The following is a 25939-nucleotide window of genomic DNA, read 5'->3' on the forward strand; positions in this document are numbered from 1 at the left end:
TCGATAAATAACCTAATGCATCTACTATCTGTTGGATTGTATGAAAGTAATATATATGAAAGTGTGGAAGGTGAAGTAGCATATTAATTTTGTTTGAAAGATATACACTGGAAGTGGAGTGACGAAAGTCGAAAGGAAAACAACTTTTACTTGTTTTGAAAGTTCCATATAACTTGTTTTCAAAACAAGTAAAAGTTGTTTTCCTTTCGACTTTCGTCACTCCACTTCCAGTGTATATCTTTCAAACAAAATTAATATGCTACTTCACCTTCCACACTTTTATTTATACTATGCAATACCTATCACAAATTATATTTTTGTATACTATGCAATATCTATCACAAATTATCTTTTTGGTATCCATTTTAAGATATATATATTTCAGATCCCAATCCAACTTTCGCTAAATTTTACGCTTTAGACAAAAGACTAAATCTGACATACGGAGGCAAAATTCTCGTGCTAAAATAATAGGTTCAGAGTAGATGCTCACTCAAATCCAGGACGATCGAAAATTTTTGAACGGTACTGTACTTACATCCTTTTTTTTCCTTTTTCTTTTTTAAATATACAATCTTATAAATTAGAATTTCACTTATATTAGCACACGCTAACATAGTTTTAATAATTTTCTGACAGTATTGACGACATCATTATCCATACTTCACTGAAATCATACACATCACATAGTGTAAAAATAAATTTGCTGTTATTCAGTCTTACCTCCAGATGGAGGGAGTCCAATATGGGTGTTAATAAGTGGTCCAGAAGGCACCTCACTGGCAAACATATACTTATTTGCAAAGCGGAACGCTGGTCGGTCTTTACCAATGCACAACTGATTGTGCCAGATTTCCCGTTGAGATACTGAAAAGATATTAAGAGATAAATGTTTAAAAGATAAATGACGGAACTATGACAGATGGAGATGAAACAAAGAAAATACAACACATTTATTTGCGGTAACGAACTAAACTACTTCAATAATAATAATAATAATAATAATAATAATAATAAACATATGTTACTATTACTCTATGTTGGTAAAGCCTTTCTATTTCAAGTGTGACCTCGAAAAACATGTGAAACATACTTTGGCCCCACCCCCACCGCCCTCTTACGGAGGAAACCTTCCCTATGCTTAGGGGAAAGAAGTCAATGACCTCGGCTATGTTGCCAGTTTGTCATTCAGTCGTTTGCTCTTGGCGAGTGAAGATCGTAGGCTACTTAGAATGGCTAAGAGAGTGAACAGCTAAGTTCGTCAATCTGGCAACCCTTTCCACTATTGAAGGATCTCGGCCAAAACAACTTGTCTTTCCTCTTTCGAGGGAGGTGCGGGGGAAACATACATCGACAGCAGCGCCGGCGGGGGCACAGTTGAAATAGAAATGCTGTAACCTGGTTAATTTGGAATTTGACGCCCGTCCCTTTTCAGCAGCAAGGCTATGTGGGACGTAAACCTATAATTTCACACGAAATTCACGCGACACATTTCCCACTGGGAATCGGACCCGGGTTTTCCACGCTGAAGGTGATAATGATAATCATATTACAAGGTTCCATATATGCTACCAACTACGTGTTTACTGTAAACACACTTCAGACGACACCACCGATCGGCAAGTGATGAAAGTTCAGCAATCAGCTACATTTGTGGATAAAAAGAGCCCGCACATCACAGAAGGCATCATCTCCATGTCTGATCATGTACTACTCTCTAAAACGTTATTGAGTGCTCCTTATCCTCTACTTCAGCGTTTCCCAACCGGTGTGCCGGGAATGGTCCGCTGGTGTGATGCGAGGAAATCGAAATAAAATTATTAATACTATGGCAATCAAATTGCAAAACATAGGGAAAAATGCATATTTGTATTTCACATTACTATGAACCTCTACTACGAATCTACAATTTTAAATTTCATACTCGGTACATTTTTAATGTTGAAAAGAGTATTTATTATCATTTTTATGACCATTATTGCTTCTTTATTGTTGCAAACTGTTTCGTAGTATCATTCAATCTGTTCGACAAAGCAAACATACATAAAATTACCTACATTTGTGTTTTAAAAGTAAAAGAGATTTGTTTGTTCGTTCGTTATTTAGTGATATTTCTTCTTAGTGAAAGGTTGGATACAGTTTTCGAAAAAGAAAGTGTATTTTTAAAAACCTGAGTAATATATCTCATTGCAAATGTTTTCTATTTTTAAATTAGAATGAAAAACAAGCATAATAATTTACTGAAAACCAGTCATCGAGCTTTCTTCTCTGTGAGATCAGTAATCACAGAATTAAATTACCACGATATTTTATATTTACAAATAATAATAATAATAATAATAATAATAATAATAATAATAATAATAATATCTACATGACTGTGTCGCGAGAATTCAAGTTACACCTGTAGTGCGCCACAAGTTGAAAAAGGTTGGGAAACGCTGCTCTACTCGCTAGGACGCCTGTCTCGGAGAGTTACTTGTTGCTAGGACGTCTGGTCTCTAGGCTTTATCCGCTCCTCTAAGACACCTGGTCATTGAGAGACACCTACCTACACCTCGGACGCAAGAACCTTGGTTCCTATCCCTCTAAGATGTTTGGTCATGGAGCTCCTACTAATTCACCAGGAAACCACTAAGATATCTAAAGGAATTTATATTTTACCTGTAACATTTATTACTGTGCATAAGAAGAAACTTTTGTAATGAAGATGATGGAGAACTCCAAATTCCCGTGTAACCATCTTTTGGCTCTACTCTAGAAGACACAATTTTACAATATAATCGCAAGCGATTTCTCTAAACTCTGTGTGTTTGTACAGAATTGCTCTTCATACTTCAGGTCCTTATGCAACCTTTCGTCAAAGGACAGAAGATATAATGACAAAACACCCAAGACTGTAAAAGATAGAGCAATAAAGCCAATAAACAGTCGCGTAAATGGAATGCACTTTATAATCCGGCAGCTAGGAAAGTCCTGTTGGGAGTTTGAGAGCCAGAAGGTTTGTTTGTTTTACCGAGTTCTACTATCTTTAGTATTTAAAAAAAAATTGGTCACATGTTCTGAATCGTGGTCATTATTGCGCAATGGCCGCCATCTTGAATATTCCTTTCGTATTCACTACATTTTTCTTAAATACATCTAGCTCAAGCTGTAATTGTCGCAAAGTTATCAGTTATACCTCATTCGATTTGCAATAGTATAGGCTTTTAGGTGACGTTATTTACTTGTCAGTAATACACACAAGAGGGAAGTAAATGAGGGAAATTTTGAAAATTTCCCTCAAAATTTTCCTTTTACCGATTTTTTGCTATTCTTATATGGCAACGCTGGGTTCTAGGCGAGAAAGAAAAATTGCATACATTTCCTGTAATGTGATAAATATATGCTGAAAGTTTTGTCTTGATTGGTTCACTAGCAGAGAAGTAATAAAATATTTTGTATTTTATGATTTTGGTCGCTCTAACAATCTTTGGATTTAATGGAAGTACTTTTGTCACATAGAAAGACCTCCAGCTGAGACTGTAATTGCCGCAGAGATACAAATAATATTAAGATCTACTTTTAATGATATAGGCCTTTAGGTGGCTTCCCAGAAGTGCGTATGGGAAGGATCAAAAAATGTGGAAAATACGATTAAAAGTTTCTATTTTTCTCTGTAGCACGGTAAATACAAGAGGAAATTTCTTGGTGCGTAGGTTGGCAGCACTGTTCGAGTCTAGACTATGACCAAAAGTCGAGGTTAACGTCTAAGCCGTCAATAAAGCGAAGATTAATGATTTAAAGGTAAGTGATTTCAGATTTTCTTCCTTATAAATTACTGGTTGTTACTCTTAATCTATAGAATAAGTCACGGCCAAAGCAATGGAAAAAGTTCCTTTACGAATTAGTACCCTCATTCTGTAAATCATCAAGTACTCAACGTAGACGTGATACCTTATTTCAGATAAACTATTTCTTAATACACAATGGCTTAAAAAAAAACACCGTTACATGTCGCTAATACTCAAGCAATACACCATTTAAGTAGATCCAAAATTCTCATCACCATGTTGAACCGTCAATTGCTATGCTGCAGTTATGATGATCTACTACGTTAAGATCAAATGCTAGCAAACAGGACTATTATTAGGGCTAAAGGACACCGTGTTCCCATACCTCCATCAATAAAACCCAACATTCCTGTTCGAGGTGCTATGGACAATTTTGACAGAGAAGAAGCTACATTTTCAGGAATGCATTGAACACACGACACAGTACTTGTCTTGTTTCAAGACCATCATCTGAGTGATAAACTTAACGTCTCGTTAGAAGAACCTGATAGTCCAGAGAGATACCTGGGAACGTTTGGCATTGATATCACTTCACGGACTCTCACTAAAGATATAGATGCCCAAAAGCTATTATACTACACAAAGCCAAAAACAAGGTGCAGTATCCTCAGTACTTTCGTTCCTCGCAGTGGCCTAATTACAGCAAATGAAATAAAACAGCCAGGCAGGTGGTTTCTTTTAAGTTTCTCATATGGTTTCTTTCAAGATTTCTTAAAAAATCCAAAGTACCTCAATTAGATTTCCCTCAGGAAGTTAAGATTCCCTCTAGAAACTCTTTTATGAGTGCACTGTCTGAACATCCATCTCACAGGATCATTACGGGATATACTCCAACACTACCCTATCCTGCAACTCGGTATGACTCTATTTATACAACAATGTGTAATTTCCAAGATATCTTGCACCAGTTAAATGTCGAAGAGAGTTCACTGTGGTGTGGCGAAGGCGTATATAATATAGCTAAAGAAATTCAGCTTCTTCAACCCGAAAAGTTTTCCACCATATTTCTTAGCCTCGGAGGATTTCATCTTCAGAAAGTCGTGCTTGCATGTATTGGTCTATACCTCAAGAGCAGTGGAGCTTTGGAAATTCTTGTTCAGACTGAAACCATGGGTCCACACACTGCTAAAAGCGCTTTAAAAGGAAACCACTATAGCAGGGGAGTTAGAGCAATAGGAATGCTTTGTGAAATAATGAAAACACTGGAGTGGAAGGCGTTCATGGAACAGGTTAACATAACTAAATGCTCCGAATTGTTCTCAATAGTAAAACGCATACATTTATCAGTGTATGAAGAACAAAGTTTAACTAAAGAAACTAAATGTGCTATCGAAAACCTAAGTGATATCAGAATGGACTTTGAGGAATTTAGAGAAAGTGGAGCACAAAAAAGTGATATGTTTGCTTATTGGGAACAGTTTGTCTCCACACTTGCTCCTCTTATCCGAGACAATTCAAGCAGACAGAGAAAATAACTGGGACTTGCATGTGTGCAGCCAAGAGAGTGTTTGCCACTCTTCTTCTCATTTGACAGAACAAATTATGCATGATGGTGTACTTTATATTACCACGATTGGTTAAAACTAGAACAAGAACATCCTCTGATCTATAATGAGTTTAAGAACGGTCATTCCACAGTTCAACATCGTAACAATAGATTTAGCAGCGTTGCATTGGATCAAGCACTAGAGCAACACTACAATAAGCCAGCTAAGGGATCTGGAGGCATAATCGGAGTAACCAGACGAAAAGAAGCCGTGACAAAACATGATCTTATCAAACATTAGAAAGAAAATATAACATACTTTTTGAGGCGGTTTTGTGGCCTTAATGAAGATGATGAATATGCTCTTCATCATGAGTTTTCGAAGTCTTTAACAATTCAAGAGCAGCAAAATACTTCAGAGATGATAACTCTTGTACTTAAGAAAGGAAATCCCTTTTCGAAAGTTGATAGTTGTGGAATTTCTAACATTATAAGTGGAACAAAAATTGGTCAAGTAATAGCTAAGTACTTACTCTCTATACAAGGAAAAGGAGATACTAGCTACAAAAACTTCGTTCAAGAAAGGTTTATTGACAAATCCAAAGGTATTCTAGATCCCATACATAAACAATTTCCAAAGATAAAGAAACACATATCTGCAACCGAGACGGCACTCCAAGAAACAAATAATGCTATTCGGTTCATAGAAGTAGCATGTTCAAGAAATTTCGATATTGAGACAGTACTAAAATACGAGCTTACATCTACATCGTATTATCTAACAGATGATGAGTTCTTAAAGAAAGCAGATAAAGTACAACTCAGCAAAGAACTTGAAAAACACTTTTTTAAATAAGAATTATGTAGTTAGTCATCTACCAACGCAGGAAACGAGAGCAGCAATGGTGATTGACTTTATGGTGTACGCTCGAAAAGTCTATGTCAAACGACTTATGTGTAACACGTTTGGAGACTACTTTGACTATTTGTGGAAAATATTTTTAAAACTCTCCGAAGGTTGTTTGCGCACTGACATAGTGTTTGACTTGTATCAAGATAAAAGTATCAAAAACTGGGAGCGACTGAGGTGACAAAAAAATGTTGATCCTATTGATGTGATTCCTAGTAACCCAAATGCACCCCTTCCTGTCAACATGGATACTTTTTGGGCTTCAAGCCAGAACAAAGCATGTTTGCGAGAACTCTTCATTGAGTGGATTGTCGATCAAGGAAATCCTAAAAAATCTTTGTATTTGGGAGGAGGTCACAAACATAACCCAAAGCTATGCCTGAAATTAACCGAAGAATCTGTTAGTTTGGTACCAGATCTTTACTGTGAATGTGAGGAAGCTGATAATAGAATCATGAAACACATCCAACACATGGTCGAACCTGATTCCATTGAAAGAGTTATGATTGCCTCAGTAGATACAGATGTTATGACTTCGGCACTATATCATTTCAAAAAGAGTTATAAAAAATGTGGCCTGAAAGAACTGTGGGTTGTCAAAGACACACGACCATCTATGAGGAACATACCACTTCACAAAATGACGGAGAACATGGACGACACACTTTTATATGTTCTTCCTGCTGTTCACAGTTTAACTGGTTGCGATACCACAAGTAAGGTTGGGAGAAAACTTATGGCACTTAAAACAGCAATGACATCAGGAACCCTGTTGAACAATTTTGGGGTTGCTCCCTTGAATGAAGGAATGATACAAAATGCCGAGCTTTTTATAGCAAAAGTACTTGGTTCATCAAAAACAAACTGTGGTATGGTACGATTTTAACAATACCACAAAGCAAAAGCTATCAACTTTTCTCAACTATGTCCACCATCATCAACGATAGTCTTTCATATACAGCGTGCATATCTTCAGTGCTACATATGGATGACTGTGCTGGATGAAGCCCAACCACTGAATCCATTAGAGTATGGTTACATAGAAGGAGCAGGATATCTTAAGCCAATAATAACGACTGGATATTTCAGACCTCCTGAATTTGTCTCTCCTTGTATGTGCAAGACATGTGCAAAAGTTAATGTTTGTCCTTGCAGAGTGAAACAAATGCCGTGTTGTCCATTCTATAAATGTAAAGTGAAGAATATGTGTGTAAATGTGGGATGAAAGTGTCAGTTTATCAGACATTTGTGGACTATTTCTTAATTACGAAACATGAAATGTTATGATTTTTAAAAAATCTATGTCTTCACTTGTGAATTAAATATTGGGTATTAATGTTTAGTGAATTTCTAGTAGTTCCACTTCTATCTTTTAGTGTTTCCACATCATTAAAGGAAAATATTTCGTGTGAATTTTATATTTATTTCCCTTATAATTCCTTATCATAAGTTATAATGGCATATATGTAAGATTAATCCGCACCATTTATTACTCTAATCAAACAAATTATAAAACGAAATATTATCTGTACCTCTGCGGCAATTACAGTCTCAGCTGGAGGTCTTTCCATATGACAAAAGTACTTTCATTAAATCCAAAGATTGTTAGAGCGACCAAAATCATAAAATACAAAATATTTTATTACTTCTCTGCTAGTGAACCAATCAAGACAAAACTTTCAGCATGTATTTATCACATTACAGGAAATGTATGCAATTTTTCTTTCTCGCCTAGAACCCAGCGTTGCCATATAAGAATAGCAAAAAATCGGTAAAAGGGAAAATTTTGAGGGAAATTTTCAAAATTTCCCTCATTTACTTCCCTCTTGTGTGTATTACTGACAAGTAAATAACGTCATCTAAAAGCCTATACTATTGCAAATCGAACGAGGTATAACTGATAACTTTGCGACAATTACAGCTTGAGCTAGATGTATTTAAGAAAAATGTAGTGAATACGAAAGGAATATTCAAGATGGCGGCCATTGCGCAATAATGACCATGATTCAGAACATGTGACCAATTTTTTTTAAAACACTAAAGATAGTAGAACTCGGTAAAACAAACAAACCTTCTGGCTCTCAAACTCCCAACAGGACTCTCCTAGCTGCTAGACTATTATGACAGAGCGAATTGTTTATTTCAAAAACGAAAATTAAAAAAAAAAAAAAAAAAATGAAATCATTGACTTTTACGTCCCACGCTTATGCCGGGCAGGCTAAAGAAGACGGTGATAATGAGAAGTGAGTGAAATGGCGGAATGAGGAAAGTGGGAGGAAACGGGAGAACCCACGCACAAGGTGTTCGTCCATCACAAAGTTCACTTGGCGCGAGCTGGGATCGAACCAGAGACCCTATGCACTAGAGGTGAACACTCTACCACTGAGCCACTGCAGTCCTTCTTTAGAAAACGAGGCACCCAACTGAAACACACTGTAAGTGAAAAAAAGTTAAAAGAAAAATCCTTTCCTTTGAATTTTAATACAGCGAAATGGATCACAACTATCAACAAAAAATGATTGACAAGCATTCTACAATGATTTTGAATGTTGATTAACGTATGACGATACAATGAAATTCATTAACGTACAATGATAAAAAAAATATTAGCAAGCTAATACTACGGGATAGTTTCTGCTTCTGAAGTTATTGACTGAGGAGAGTACTGTCGATTGAGAATTATACGAATAAGACACAAGACCCAAATCTTGTTACTGAATCTGGATGAAAGTGATAAGACCTTTTATTATTATTATTATTATTATTATTATTATTATTATTATTATTATTATTATTATTATTATTATTATTATTATTATTATTAAAGTGTTACTTACCTAGTTTCTCATCGGGTGTATCCCTCGGGTAGACCATTGTTAGAAAATGGCCGCACTCTGATGGCAGAAAATGGACAGTTTGAGGAATAACCACATTTCCAGACTTGATAAAATGCCTCAAAACACACAACTCTTGAAGCCGAAGATTCCTGCACATACTCTCAATCAAAGTTTCATATAGTTGCGTGACTCTTGTATCTTCGTGAACGGTACTCAGAGCGTCTATCTGTAGGTTCATTCGAAGGCTCTTGAAGTTCCCTGTAAAAGATAATAATATTTGGATTCAAACTTTCAGTATCTGTACTTAAGAAGCTATAGTGTACACACTCATATGAAACGTGTCTTACCTCGTACTTTGTGTTTGTTACTTTAACTAGCTGAACCTGTGCTTTCTACACAGCGTATTATTCATATATGAGATGGATCTCCTTGCCACTCCTCACGACATCTGTATAGTTATCCTTCATTTCTCATTATCGTTTGGCTATGAAACAAACGCCTGAGACATACAGATGGTGATCAGAAAAATGGAAACACCTGTAGTTGGCAACACGTCAGATGTATGGGTTGGCAGTGGTGTCGTGGCGCCCGCAGCGCCGGACCGCTGGTGGTGGTGTGTTAGGTCGGTCTTCATACTACGTCAGGCGCAGTGGAACAGCAGTGTCCAGCGGCTGCAGCAGACGGAGGTAGTGTAAAATGGGAGACCTCTCAGATTTTCAAAGAGGGCAAATTGTTGTTGCGCGGTTATGTGTAGTGAGTGTGACGGCAGTGGCTACTGTGTTAGGTGTGTCGCGTGGGACAGTGTCGAAGGTGATGACGGCCTACACAACACACGGGAAAACCACATCGGGGAAGCGGAAAAGTGGGCGGAAGAAAATCATGAGTGACAGGTCACGCCGGGTATTAAAGCGAATTGTCACGCAGAACCGTCGTGCCACTGCGGACCAAGTGACGGAGGAACTCAATCAGCACCTCCCCCCACCCTGTTTCGACAATCATAGTCCGCCGCGAATTACATGACATGAACTTACGGGGTCGTGTTGCACGGGCCAAACCACTCATCAGGGACCATAACGCTTTCGCACGCCGCAAATGGTGCCGCGACCATGCAACCGTTGAGGACTGGAAACGTGTGATATTGTCGGATGACTCATCCTTCACCCTATTCCCAACCACGGGCCGTGTTTATGTGTGGAGAACGCCCAAAGAAGCTTTTGATCTGCAGTGTCTCCGCCCAACTGTGAAACATGGCGGCGGCTCGGTGATGCTGTAGGCCGCCATATCATGGTTTTCATTGGGTGGACGAATCACTGCCAACGATTATGTCGCAATTTTAGGAGACCACTTGGATGTTGTTCCCGGACAATGACGCCATCTTCCAGGATGATAATGCACCCATTCACACAGCTGGCGTTGTTGCAGCGTGGTTTGAGGAACATCTGGATGAAGTTCAACACCTCCCCTGGCCCGCCCAATCCCCAGATCTCAACATAATTGAACATCTGTGGTCCGTCTTGGAAACACGACTCCGGCGACGATTTCCACCTCCATCCTCTCTCACAGAACTGGCCGATGCCCTGCACGAGGAATGGTGTAAAATTCCACTTGCTACCATTCATGCCTCCATCCCACGTCGCATCAAGGCTGTTCTGAAGGCAAAAGGTGGCCCGACACCATATTAATCTGTTAAGTTGCAATTTCGTTCAGGTGTTTCCATTTTTCTGATCACCATCTGTATACAACTATGTTGTGTTGGAATGTATAACTCATAGGATATGATACTTTATTTTTTAAAATTTCAACGCTTTTAATGTACCCCTAAAGAAATGTAATATAGAAATAACGGCCACCGTTTTTTTTTTTTTTTAAAATATTCAATTAGAAGTGAACAATATACATAAAATTTGGAATCGACCAGCGAAAACGACACGTTTCTAGCACTTGTGCTTTTCGAGGTCTAATTGTCGAAAGGATTGGAGACAAACATATAAGCTTTTCTTTGGAGACAAACATATAAACCTAGCATTTTTAATACTGCGTTACTGTATTCTTACCTTTATATATCCTATTGTAGTTGTTGCTTTCTTTTAAGGAATAATTTGTATAGGCTTAATTTCGATTTTTTATTACCCTTAATGGTTGTCCCTGTATTTACAGTCAATTTGCTGTTTTTATGCGGAATTCCAAAGTATGCCCTTAATCTATTGCGCTTAATGTGGTGTTTGTTTCTCAATTCACCATCTGGTTATGATAGGCAGTAATTTTACTGGCAGACTTAACGCTCCGCAAATCTTTGTGAATTTCAGGACTCAAGTGGTTGAAAGAAGTGAAAAAGACGTAAGTTCCAGAATAGCGCAGGATAAACAAGCATTCAATAGCAAAAGAGGACTGGAAATCAAAAAATGTGTCGTTGGACGTTCGAAAACGACTTATGGAGCGATCCTAGTATGGAGCGTGGCGCTTTACATATTAGAGATGTGGACATTTAAAAATGGTAAAATATCCACGCTGAAAGCATTTGAAATGTGGTGTTGTGCAGAATGCTGTGCGTATCATGGACCGAAAGGAAAAGGAATGAAGACGTGCTAAAGGAAGCTAATGAAGGACAATAGATCATGAAGACAAAAAGCGTGCTTGGCGATCTTATTCGGCACTCCGGGGCATTATAAAGGGTGGGGTAAGATTTTTTTTAAAGAGTAGTGTATCTCGTAAACCTCTGAAGCTAGTAAAATGAAACTTGGCATATAAACTTTCCACTGTAAAACAAAACACTGAAAATTCAACACATAAAAGGGAAAGAACAAAGGGTGAACTTTCTTTAATGTTCAAATTTCGAATTACTTATTCAGAAAATATTTATAATGTAAAGAAGGATTTGGTTGCGCTGGATACGTGAAACTCGGCATTTCAACTTATTAACTGAAAGTAATAGAATATATATTTCAGTGTCTTGAAAATTACGTTTCTAAGAGGGAAGGAGGGTCAATTTCTATGGTATGAGACTTGGGCGGAAAACTCTTTTCCTTTAGATCTAGGTTCGTCCAGTTAAGCAAACGAGAGTACCAAGTGGATGATTACGGTAATTAGTTCTTTTAGTTATTTTAACATGTTGACATAGTTTATTTTTTTTAAAAAGTGTTTCTTTCACAATCTGTTATAAAGATTATCAATTTTCCCTAATTATTAAACACAGACTAACCCTCACTTGGGAAGCCCAGAGTTTGTTTTGGGTGTTTACTACTACGAGGTCAATTTTGTGGAAATATAAAAAAAGCAGACATTAAGAAAGATCTGGGAATCACATTTGATAGATTGTTAATATTTTGTCACCACACATATGCTATCATGCAATCAGCAAGAAAGAACAACAGGCTTTAGTTATTTATTTATTTATTATTTCAGAACGATATAATACGTATTTATACAAATTACTTGTAAGAACTAAGCTAGAATCAGGCTCTCTAATATGAAACAGTATATCTAAAACTTTGACTACCAGATTGACAGTATTCTTGGCATGGACGCGATGGTAGCGCCACAAGGGATTTTTTGGTCCAGTGCCGTTTAGGACTTGTGCCGCGAAATGATTTTTAGGTCTTGTGCCGTTTAGGTCTTACGTCTTTTAGGACTAGTGCCGAGTCCCCAAAGCTCACACAAAATTATTTTTTAAAGTATATCAAAAACCTCGTCTTTTCAATTATTTAGAAACCTTAACAGTTAAATGATAAAGTACAACTCACTTTTTACATGTTGTATAACTGGTGCGCAATTTACCGTCCTTTCCACATCGTTTATACTTGTGGGTTTGATTAGATATTCTACACCAACATATTCCTGAAATAAAGAACAATTATTGTTAAAAACTGCATCCAAGAATTAGAAAATAATATGCAGAAATACAAGCAGAACACAGATTTTGTTGACCCTTATACCCACTTAAACATTACTATACACAGAAAGTACAAATAAAGCACCATATACAAGAGAAGCAGAGTCTGTTCCTGACCGAGCTCGGCCACCAAATATAGTGATCTTATTCCCTAGACGATGGGCTATTTGCCCACCAAATCTGGATCCGATCCAGCCAGAAGTTGCAGAGAAATAAAGTACCATATATATATATATATATATATATATATATATATATATATATATCTAAGATCAAGTGGACTACTTCCACACTTCGCACGCTCGCTAGACCTGCTGCGGCCGTTTGATCAAAGTTTGGACCGGCTCCGCTAGATGCATCCGGCCGTAGTTCCTTAAAATTGGACAGTATCCTTGTGCAAGCAGTGTACCGTCAAGGTGTTTTCCTTTACCTTGATTTGCAATTGCAATGTAACCCCTATTCTTTAAGGGAATGGGATACGTCAACTGCGCGGCCAGACCAAAGTCCTGAGTGCCTACCTGTTAACCTAATGGTCGAGGTAGTCCTACTAGCGAGTCAGGTCTTCCTATGCTCTGCACGCAAGGAAAATGAAATGAAATCTTTGAGTTTTACGCCCCACGGTTATGCCGGCTAGGCTAAACGAGACGGTGATGATGAGAAATGGTGGGATGAAGAAAGTGCGAGGAAACGGGAAAACCCCGAGGAAACCCACGCATACGGTGTTTGTCCTCCACAAAGTTCACTTGGTGGATGCAGGGTTTGAACCCACGACCCCATGCACCAGATGTGAATGCTCTACCACTCTGCATACATGGTGCCCGAGAGTTAAGGTAAGCTCTCAAAAATGGTCACCGTCACCCAGATTCCTGGGATAATCTCACATAAGGTACCGAATCCTACGGTATGACCACAGCCCGCAAGTCCAACTCAATCTGACAGCCTCAGCTATGCCCGAGGGGGCTTGTTCAATCTCAGCCCTGCCTATCTCTACACGTTCAATCACTACAAGCTTTTAGCGTAGAGGTACCACGCACACGTCTTGATACTCCTGTATCTCATTCCAGATCCAATGGTACGCGTTAAGTCACTATTTGAGTTTGATGCCAGCTCCTTATCCTGCAGAGCTTCCTTCCTTCTACTGGGATCAGAAACTGTTAGCCAGGTACCTGGGATAAGTACTTTTCCCCAGTCACTGTTCAGTCGTCCTGCAGGCAGGAAGCTGACATTCCCTTCCCGGTAGGACCGTCTAAACAATACGAGACTGCCTCTAATTACTGTAGAGTACACCATACATTACTAGAGCCAATGGCTGATGTAGACCGTCTGTGAGCAGACATGTTCATTTCGAAGTGGGATTTCCGTAATAGGCTTGTCCGAGCAATACGGGGCTACCTATCTTTTAAGTGTTTCTGTACGAAGTACACGTTGTTGCAAAGCTACTTTTCTGAACTCAATGGTACGTGTAAGCTACCATTGGAGGAACCACCACTCTCCCTCGGTAGTGCTTTTCAAGCAATACGAAGCTTCCTTTATTTACAGAAGAGATATCGTACATTTCCGGCCCCAGTGACTGATGTAGACTGTCTCCTTTTAAAGACAACGGCCATTTGGTAGCGGCAGCTCATCTGGTAGAGTCGTGGATCTTGCACCCAGCAGAAAAAAAAAAAAAAAAAAAAAACCTGGGACGATGGATTCCTTCCACTAATTCCCTTACTCTTGAGGTACTTGTGTGCGTTAGGATTATGATACAAGTATCCCATCCCGGACCCAAAACCAGGCACGAAACTCTCCTTGAGGGCTGTACCTACTTCATCCTCCCAGTAGGGTGTGGATCCGCTCCCCCCGGCATACCACCACTGCCCCTCTTTCATACGTGTTGGGTACCACGTCGTCTTATCTGTCAGATTCTAGTTGCCCATTTCGGATGATAGCCGAATCCTCGCCTTCACTGGTATGTTGTTATCCTGATATGCACCGATACCTATAGAACAGAGGCAGCTCCTGGCACAGGACATACGAGCGTAACTTGCTTTCACGCAATCAACTGAGGGGAAATATAAGAATATGCAGTAATAAAGAAAATTACAGGGCTCATAGCGGTCTGGTTTCTTGCAAATAATTGAAAAATGACCAAAATCTCATCATGACCCTTTTTTCCTTTGTCAATTTCTCCATCACCTCTCTCTGCTTGTTGTTTTGTTTCATCTTTTCTTCTTTGAGCTTCCTCCTTTCTTAGGTTTTCTAAGTATGCTTTCTAGTTACCAGTTCTGGCTTATTTCCGAATTTCTTCATCCCAGACATTATATTTAACTTAGCATTGAGAGTTCTCAAAGCCATAAAATATTCAAATCCATCACCTGCTCTTAACAAGAACATACAAGAAGCATAACACAAGACGAACATGATGAACCATACACTCACACACACACAAACACCTCAAACCCGCCTTGAGTGCTTAAGTATCTACCAACCTTCCACTGTACTTTAGAATTTATAAAAGCTGAAGTGAGAATAAAGCTGACTGTTTCATATGTGGCAGCAAGTACTGAAGCTTTCAGAAGAGTAATGAATAACAAGTTTCTGCCTTTTTCCATTTATTTTTATATTTTTCTTAGAAAACTGCCAATGCAAAACATAAATCACACGGAAAAGTCATTTTTAGTGACAAATTTGAAAAAAAGTAACTTTTAGTTAAAAAAAAAGTGACTCGCTATGAGCCCTGAAATTACTTCCATGGGTTCTGTGACTTTTTAATCACCCTATATTTATATACTAATCCCAAGTTTCAAACGGACTAAAAGGGGGTAACACACATTCGACGTCGCCGATTGTCCGACATTAAGTCTTCAATGGCTAACACCCACAGTTACATTAGGTAAGGGAGAGAAAAATACAGTACTGTACTTTGAGTCAAGCACGCTATTCAATCCAACAGTGAACATACCTGGTACATTGTAACTATACACTATAATGCAGTATATTCAATATTTTAAATTTAAAATCAAGACTTGTAGACTGAATCGGTTGCTCTAGATTTTGGCCGTTGCTTCCCAAGTCCGTTAAATCGAGGGATGAGTGTATATGAAACTAGCCGTCCACCTCGTTTCGTGATACTCTGTATATGCGTCAATAAACGGACTTGTATTGAACAAACGATATTATTATTATTATTATTATTATTATTATTATTATTATTATTATTATTATTATTATTACTCTTCAAATAACTTACAAAGGACAGTGAAAGGAAACTTTAGATATTTCTAAATTAGATTGTGATTAACATATGAATTCTTTATCTGTAAAAAGCTATGTAATTCTGTCTTTAAATTTGTTTCCAAGTACTGAAGTCATCTACCTTACACAAGTCACCGTGTAAGTTCATGCATTGACAAATATGATGAGGAAAGTATATTCGTAAATACACGTACTTATTATTTCACCATGAGTACAGTTAAGTGCATGACCTCAGCACTAGTCGAAGAACAAAAACGACTTGGCTTTCTATAGTCGAAGGAAATGCGACAGAAAACTTAACGAGAAGAGAACATCGTACAGGAGCTGGGACCACACCTGCTTGATCTACATCAGGGATTCTCAATCTTTTCCACAGACGTACCATCCATGCATATTATTTATTAATACTACCATAAGTCGTACGTACCACCAGTGATACGCGTACCACACGTTGAGAACCCCTGATCTACACGATTTGTATTCTACAGATATCTATATTTTACATCATGACTCGTTTCATATTTGCCAATGCCTAGGCATGATTTGGTACTTGGGAAGTTTCAACAGACACGAATCAACATAAAACTACACGTATTAAAATCATTCCCCCAAAACTCTATTCTTTCATTTCATCATAAACAAAATGTTCATGAATATTCGTGTAAAAATTATCGATGTCTAGATTTCTAAGAAAAAGTTGGTTATTGATATGACTAAGATACCACTGGCGTGCGTCCCGTTCTATGTTAATCATAGCATAACCGCATCATCATCATCATCATCATCATCATCATTTCTTCTCCGCACGATAACATGAATATAGAGCTTTTGCAGGAGAAGCGTGTGACCAAATGGTTTTGAACAAACTTTTTACGTCAAACTCAGGGTGCACTGATTCAAAATAGTCTGATTTAAATCACGATTAAATCTTTGATATTTTAAATAAAAATCGTTGATTTAAATCAAATTCCGAAATAAATTAATTTAAAGTGGAAATAAGTAAAATGCCGTTTCTGTTCTGTTATTCGATTATGGAAGATAATAGTCATAATACAATGAGACTCAATGCATGTACAGCACAGTATGAAAACAAATGTCGTGCAGAAGGTGATTAGGGAAAATCCAGATTTGGGCGGGCAATGGGGGCAACCCTGTTTTCTTCTCCGTAACATAGGGTTTGTAAATAATTAACTATTCCACCGGATAATCACTATCGACATCTACGACGAAAATTTTTTGTGTGCGCGTCTGTTTGTTCCAGATCATAGGGGCATATTTAGAGGAGCCCGATTCCTTATCCGAAGCTTTTTTTTTTTTTTTTTAAAGTTTTTCTAACTTTAGGCGAAATTTATGTATTTTATACGTATTTCGTGTTGCAAGCTAGTTCTCATTTTTTGAAAATATGCCCCTGCCAAATATTAGCAACTTTTAAGAAAAAAAAAAGTTATTTTGATAAACGTTGCTGTACTTTTTCCTTAATACTTAAGAAACATTGTTTGGGATTAAAATAGGTTAACGAGTGGGGGTTAATTCAAAATTCAACCTCAATACTTTAACTTAAATGGCATTAATTAACATTTAATACTAATTCCTAATGTTTCTTCTTCAGTTCGCAACTTATATTATAAGAGGAGAAAGATGTGATCTCAATCAAATAAAATCGATTTTTTTTTTTTTTAAATCATGATCTTTTTCCACCCTGGTCAAACAGCGACTGACAAAGATTGGTAGAATGCCTTAAATACTATGTTACTTGATATTATGAAATCAGAAAAAACTTACATATCTCGACCCAGGCCTCCTCTTCAGTTTAGACGTCTTGATTTCGTTCTTCAGATTAGGAAGCTGGAAACTGTCCCCACTTTCGGACTGCCTCAGCATGCTCAATATATCGCCCACAGCTGCATCTTCATACGTGCCACTAATTTTATCGTTACTTACGAGAAACACATTGGTATTCGAGAAATGGAATGATGACATACTGGAGGAAACTTTCTTTCGCAAGTATAAGAACGATTCCTGGATTGAATCCATTTGCAGTTCAGAAATTAACGTCAGTTTCGCATTTAGCCTCAAAATAACAAAAGACTGTAATAACTGCGACGGCGTGATGAGGTCGTAATCAACAGCTACCAACTTATCGTGAACGTAATAGTAGGCTTGTAATAACTCTTCACTCGGAATCTGTCTTCGCAAAATCACTGGGTTGTCTGTTACATGGACCTCCTGGAAAGAAATACGTTACGTATGAAGTACACTTTAACACAAGTAGACACACTAGCGCATTTTATTATGATTAAATAACAGCCATCTATTATGTGCCAATAAATTAGGGTTGGCAGGTTTCTAAGACAGAAGGAAAAAGAAGATTTTATTTTTTATTTTTAGGAGAAAAAAGTTATATTCAGAATTTACGTATAACAAACACATGTCCGATTTTACATAATAAACTAGAAGAGCTTTAATTGGAAACTAGGTCAGTTTCATTAAAAACAACTGCAACATCTCTCTCTCTCACACACAATACGTATATAGGCGCGGACCCAAAGGGAGCGTTATAGGGGCTATAGCTCTCCCCCGTGACGCTTTGGTATAGACTAGACAAAATGGACTTCAATCCTACTTTCTTTACACTGAATGACGCGGCAAACTATGGTTTAGCCCCTCCCTTGATCATACATATACAGTCTGTAACAAAATAACTGCACCACTGAAGAAATTTAGAGAAAGACTGAAATATGTTTTAATATCAAAATAATTATATACCCTACAATGTCGAATTGAGTCTCAAATTGTTGCTTGGTGCTGCTTGATACTTTTTTGTTCTATTTTCACTGCTGTCTTAAATTCTACTTTCCCCCAACGGGCGGCTCTTATATATTTGTTAAAATGGCTGATACCCATTAATTAGATGTAGTCTGTTTACAAGTGGAAGTTCTGTGGAAAATCGTTGTTCAAGACTTATCGTGTTATTAAGTACCATTCCAAGAGTTTTTATGAGTTAACTGTGCTTTATTACAGCCAGTTTCTGCAGTAACTGTGACCAGTATACGTCACGGGTAAAATAATAAGCGATACGTCACCACGCAAAGAAGGGATTACACTTGCTCCGAACTCAGCAGACTTTTCGCAGCGGCAGGTAGCTGCAAACACACAACGGTAGGAAGAGTTCTTAAGCAGCAAAATAACCAATCCACGTTATCCTTGAGGAGTAATTATGGGACAAAACCAAAAATAAGCCCATTTGTTGTGCGGAAAATAAAGGCGGTAGCATTAAGCGATTGATCTTCTACCAGAAGAAAAATTCCTCGAAATGGTTCTGATGATGGTGTCACATGTCCATTGCCAGAACCCTGAAGAAAGAAGGAATTTTCAAGAAGAGACCACAGAAGAAGCCTCGTCTTACAGAAAAGCACATCAAAGCCAGCAAATAGTTTTGTAACATGTACTGTACCTGGGTTGTTGACCAATGGAAAGATGTAATATTTTATGATTAAAAAGAGTGGTGATTATAGCTGTGTCAGGCTTTGGATGAGGAAGGGTGAGAAACTGAAGAGTGAATGCGTTTTGGAGAGACAAAAATTCAGTACAAGTGCTATGGTATGGGTTGTTTTACCTCGAGAGATGTGGGCAGACTGGAAATTTGTACTGGAACTGTTTCTGCCGAACAATACATCACAAGATCATCAAAAATAAATTACTTTTCATGTGAAAATTTTGATTACTTCATCTTACAAGATGATAACGCTCTCTGTCAAAAGAGCACGAGTTGTTAATACGTGGTGTTCTCCGAAGGGTAGCAACCTGTTGTGGTGGCCACCGAACTCCCCTGATATGAACCCCATTGAGAATTTAGACACCTCATGTCCCATGACCTCACGGAAAGACCTTTAAGACCAGGATAGAATTCATCGAGGCTATTGTTGCCGTATGTTACCACGAAATAGAGGTTGATCTGGGCCAAGCACTACTGTACAGCATGCCAGAGAGGTTGGCGAAACCGGAGGCGGCTAAGGGATGACATACGAAGTTCTGAGAGACAACTGTAACACAATGAACTATTTTGTTTATCTTAATATAATTAGGTCTTTCTTTTTTTTACAGATTCATTAAGTTTTGCTCATAATAATCATTATTGTAATGTATTCGCAATATGTTAATAGTGTTACTTTATTCAAAGCAGCATACCGATATTATTTGTATCATATAGACACAAATAATTGAGGTCTATTTGTGTCTATATGTCTACAAACAATTTTTATAGAGGTAGTTGGAGAGTACTTCAAGTTATATGTCCATAGTTAAACTTCCTCTATAAAAGTTGTTTCGTGGATTCTGAAACATGATTTTGTTGTTGTTGTTGGATTGTGCACATATTAGTTCCTAAGTGAAATCTTGACCCGACTACGGTAGGTCCCATAGCTTTGAAGCTATAGACCTTTAAAAATCATTTTTTCATGTTTTCGGCAGCCTATAACTCCGAAAGGAAGCATTTGTGTACCCACGTTGTTCTATACTTTTTGTCTTGTCTTGGTGTCAGGAATCAACTCCCAAACGTTGTCGGTATTGTTTAGTAACACCCTGTATATATCCAGGTGAGAACATGGTTTGAATTCCGTTTTATATAGCCTCGGTGCTGAAAGGGATGCTAAAATTAAACCTAACCACCAGAGTACATTATACAAAATCTTGTAGCCTTTCAATTGTATCTTATTGAAGGTTGTATGTTCAACAGTTCCACATCCTTTTCGTACGTTTAAAAAATGCTTATCATCAACATACCGAAATTCACAAACACCTGGGAGTTATGCTTTTATTAGTTCACAGCAGCTCCTGTTCCTGCTATCAGTATATCGCGACTGATCAAAAGTGCGATATGATCAAGACAGTGAGGACAGACAAAGATGTTAAAACCCAATTATTCTTAAACGTAAGGTTGACAGTGCCAGTTTGATAGCAGATAAAATCGCAACCTGCTGCACTTTCTGGACTAGTATATTCCTAATATGACTTGGGCAGCCACGACAAGTTTTGAGAAGAATTTCTCGTTTTATACAGATTATTTCGTGAGTAACACGGCACACACTGGCGTCTAGCAGGTCAGTTTTCAATTCGACAGTTCCTGCATTGGAATAATTAAGAGGAATAAAAGATTACAGGAACTAGAACAAAAGAATACAGGAACTAGAATATAATTTTCTCGAGGTTTTACCTTCTCCTCTTACATTCTCATCCCATATTTAATGATCAATCACTTTCATTGATCATCCGTATCCCTTAGCCTAAAAGACGTAACAGATTTCATAGAATAACGAAATACATAAGAGACGGAAATTTCACGATTCTGCGGCTCATGACTTATAAAAACAGCTGGAATATCGAAACACAATTTAAATGAGGTCAAAGTTACGAAGAAATAAGTTGAGTTGAGTTAATTTTGAGTTTAACGTCCCTTTTCAGCAGCGAGGCTATATGAGACGTGGACCTACTGATTAACGTAGAATCCGAACCACATGAGCTTCTGCCCGGGAATCGAATCCGGGTCTCCAGCGTCAAAGGCGTGTACTCTAACCGTTTAGCCACGGAGGAACCCTACGAAGAAATGGTAATCACGAATAGAAAGGAGCATGTTCGAGTTATTTTACGTTAGAACAAAATATCCAGCATTAAATTTGGATGGAAGCAACCTCGACAAGAACTGGCGTTTAGTAATAAGCTACCTCATTTAAGGGTAGTACCTTCTGTGACTTTGAACTGCACAGGTAACACAAGTCATTCATCATACATAGACTCTAAAGGAAGAAGAAACACTTAGAATGAAGGAAAGATTTCCGAATTTGGTGTTACAAAAGGATGTTGACAATCAGATGTTGGATAAGATATCAAACGAATGACTATTACAAATGGTAGAAGGGAAGAAAAGTATATTGAAGAATAATATTTTAACAAGTGAAGATAGGATGACTGAACATTAGGGTTGTTGGAATTTTTCCCAGCCGAAATAAACGCTTGGGTAAAGCCTACCTACCTTAAAATCCCACTTTCAAAAATATACTTCGGAACTTGGACAGAAGTGATGATAACACTAGTTAACAAATTTAAACTTTTTGTTTGTTACATGAGAAAAATCACCTGATCTTAAAGGAACTTTTTGCGCTGAATTCGAATATGCACTCGGTTTCTCTCCATCACGTACAGTTTTCCCGTAACAGAGGGATTTTCGGGAAATTCCCTAAAAATTTCCCTTTTTCAGATATTTTATTCCCCTAGCTCCTGTCCCCTTACATATAGTAACATAGAAATTATACCTACGTATACCTTGATTTATATTTAATAAACCCTAAAAGTTTCGTAAAAATCGCTTTGTTCTTTCTAGAGAAATAAATATATTTGTATGTATACTGTGTGCACTGTTTATTGCACCTGATAGTAATGCTTTCAGATCTCCTGAGTTGGGGTAAAAACGATTTGCTTTATTACTACAAACACAGACATAAAAATGAATATTTACAATAGTCAACAACACACTTGTATTGCTCTCTGTAAATTAGAAACGAACATATCAGTGTACAGGAAAAGGCATGTTCAATTTTCAAGCTATTTCTCAATGCAAGATAATGTGTGCGTATGTACGGATATAAATGGGTTGATGGCGGAGCTAGGAATTCCTTACGTTCCAGAAGAATGGAGGTTATTTATCGACGCGTCAAAGGTCAGCCTTAAAGCTGTCCTTTTACATAATGGAAATAAAAAACCTTCTATACCACTTGCGCACTCAGTGAAGATTAAGGAATCCTATGACACCATGTCAACTTTGCTAAATCTTATAAATTACAAGGACCATTGTTGGCAAATGTGTTGTGATCTCAAGGTAGTTGGTATTTTATTAGGACTGCAGTGCGGTTACACGAAGTACCAATGTTTTTTATGTTTATGGGATAGCCGAGCTGATGACAAACATTATGAAGTGAAGAAATGGGAACCTAGAGTGAATTACGTACCTGGAGAATGCAACGTCAAATACGCTCCTTTGGTAGATCCTAATAAGATATTACTACCGCCACTTCATATCAAGTTAGGACTTATGAAAAACTTTGTCAAAGCCATGGACACATCTGGTGAAGGTTTCAAGTATTTCGAGATAAGTTCCCTAACCTGAGTGATGCTAAGATTTCAGCGGGAGTGTTTATTGGTCCCCAAATTAGGAAATTAATGCTTGATGATAGCTTTGACAGCAAGTTAAACAGTGCTGAGCTAGCTGCCTGGACAGCATTTAAGTGTGTTGTGCGCAACTTTCTGGGCAATAACAAAGCTGAGAGTTACACAGAAATCGTACAGGACATGATACAGAAATACAAAGAGTTGGGTTGTAGGATGTCTTTAAAAATCCACTTTTTGCACTCCCACCTCAGCTTCTTTCCTGCTAACCTAGGTGCTCTCAGCGATGAACAGGGGGAAAGATTCCACCAAGATATAATGGCAATGGAGAAAAGGTACCAGGGACGATGGGATCCTTTAATGATGGGGGACTATTGTTGGGGTCTTGTTAGAGAATGCAACATTTCTTACAAAAGAAGGAAGTAGTGTACGTTTTTGTAACCCAATGGAAGTTTCATATATTGTGATAGTTTTGATTGTCTTTTCATGACCTTTTGGTACATTTGTATTATTGTTTATTGTAAATTGTCACACTTGTAAATTATATTTTATATATGTGTTTGTGGTAATAAAGCAAAACGTTTTACCTCAACTTAAGAGATCTGAAAGCATTACTATAAGGTGCAATAAACAGTACACACAGTATACATGCAAACATATTTATTTCTCTAGAAAGAATAAAGCGATTATTACGAAACTTGAAGGGTTTGTTAAATATGAATCAAAGTATACTTAGGTATAATTTCTATGTTAGTATATGCAAGGGGACAAGATCTTGGGGTGTAAAATAAACGAAAAGGGAAATTTTTGAGGGATTTTCCCGAAAATCCCTCTGTTACGGGAAAATCGTACGTGATGGAGAAAAACCGAGTGCATATTCGAATTCAGCGCAAAAAGTTCCTTTAAGAACAGATATTTCCTTTTATGTAACAAAACCTTTGTTAACTAGTGTAATGCGATTATAATTAGTTTTTTTTTTTTTTTTTTTTTTTTAAATCGTTTAGGATTTAGATTCCTGAGATTTCGGCATCTATGGCCACTTAGACCGTCACGTATGACGGAACGTCCCTCGGCGAGCACACTATTAGGGGAAAGGGAAGGAAGCGGGCTGGGACCTCTATGTGAGGTACCATCCCGGCATTCTCCCGGTGTGAATGAAGAAAACCTCATTCAGGATGGCTGGCCTGAAAAAAATTTGTACAGTTTTTCGACCGAGTGCTTCCACTGAGAATCCATCCCGTGTCCGCTCGCATCGAAGGCGAGAGCGTTAGCGACTACACTACGCGGGGCCATTTTTCTTGAATAATGTTTCTCATTACGCACCTAGTTTGATAATTAACATCTAATATGTACTTATCAAAAGCTCTCCAGAATAGAATGTCATTGGGATAAAAAGAAAGGTTTGGAGTCATTAACGAATTTAATTTACGCTCTATGAAATTCGCTGTAACTGTGTTCAACTGTAATCTGGGACAAAAAACGATTATTTTTGTAGTACATACTTGCGTATTAGTACAAACGAATAATAAAATGTCTTTCCCCATGTGTCAGTTAATTACAAATCGAAAATGCTTCACTTAAAAAACAAAATTCTTAACACTATATTTGAATAATTACACACAAACTAACAAAAAAGAGTTGCACCAAAAAAGAAACAAAATTTTCTCTTATGATGATTATACATGCACGAATCAGACTTTTTTTTTTTTTTTTTTTTTTTGTATGTTTGTTTTCGCTAATACCATTACTTGAATCAAAGACACTACAAACATCTTACTTAACAAGGAAATTACTAAAGATGGACAATATTTTCTCAACACTACACCTGGATAATTATATTAATTCATTTGGATTTTTCCATCATGTGAGGAAAATGTTGACTTTCAGTTAAGTAGCTACTGCTTCTGTATTATTCATATGAATATCATGCCTGATACATCGCTCTCTTGACAATAAGACAAACTTTCAAACCACGTATCATGCAGATAGAATAAAACAAGCTGGTATCATGCGCATACGTACATTATGTACGAGACAAAAAAAATATGAAAAAAAAAAAAGCTTCCTCCCAAGCGGCGCGGCCCCCATTACAGGTACTCTTAACATAATCTACCCTGAAAAATACTACTGTCCACGTAATGCGTGTACCAACTTTCATTGCAATACCTAGAATACCAAATATCATATATTTACATAAATAGGGAAAAGTAGTGTATATATATATATATATATATATATACTATTGTTTTTATTGTTTTGCCTACAGCATATACAGATAAAAATTGGTGATGAAAGAAAAAAAGGTTTCTTTTTTTTACTGGGAAACACAGCAATGCCCTTTTCCCACACACAACAAAGCCCTTTTCGTTTTTTTTTTTTTTTTTGAACAGAAAACAAGAAAGAAACAGTTGAGAATGCTCGAAAACCATTGTCACAACGAACTTAATTATTTTTTTCGAAATTTATATGAAACTGTATATAACATGTATTTGATTAAATTCAATAGATAATACATTTACATACTTGGAACCTGAGTATTAGGGTGTCTGTTTAATTAGCTATACTGAGCTGTCACTTTTTATGACCGTA

At 37.4% G+C, this 25939-nt stretch overlaps 1 protein-coding gene across 4 annotated transcripts in view; it reads right to left on the bottom strand.

Moving 5' to 3' along the window:
* The window catches only part of Ufsp2 (UFM1 specific peptidase 2), a 51858-nt gene that overhangs the window by 13841 nt on the left and 12078 nt on the right, over positions 1-25939 (bottom strand). For all 4 annotated transcript variants that reach the window (XM_081737785.1, XM_081737786.1, XM_081737787.1 and 1 more), the window contains exons 3-6: positions 17975-18418; positions 12807-12900; positions 9067-9324; positions 724-867 (exon numbers count right to left, since the gene is read on the bottom strand). In XM_081737785.1, coding sequence (XP_081593911.1) covers positions 724-867; positions 9067-9324; positions 12807-12900; positions 17975-18418 — 940 coding nt within the window. The remainder of the gene's footprint in view (positions 1-723; positions 868-9066; positions 9325-12806; positions 12901-17974; positions 18419-25939) is intronic.

The sequence above is a fragment of the Thermobia domestica genome, chromosome 14, assembly GCF_964235325.1.
Source record: "Thermobia domestica chromosome 14, izTheDome1.hap1.1, whole genome shotgun sequence".
NCBI lineage: Eukaryota > Metazoa > Arthropoda > Insecta > Zygentoma > Lepismatidae > Thermobia > Thermobia domestica.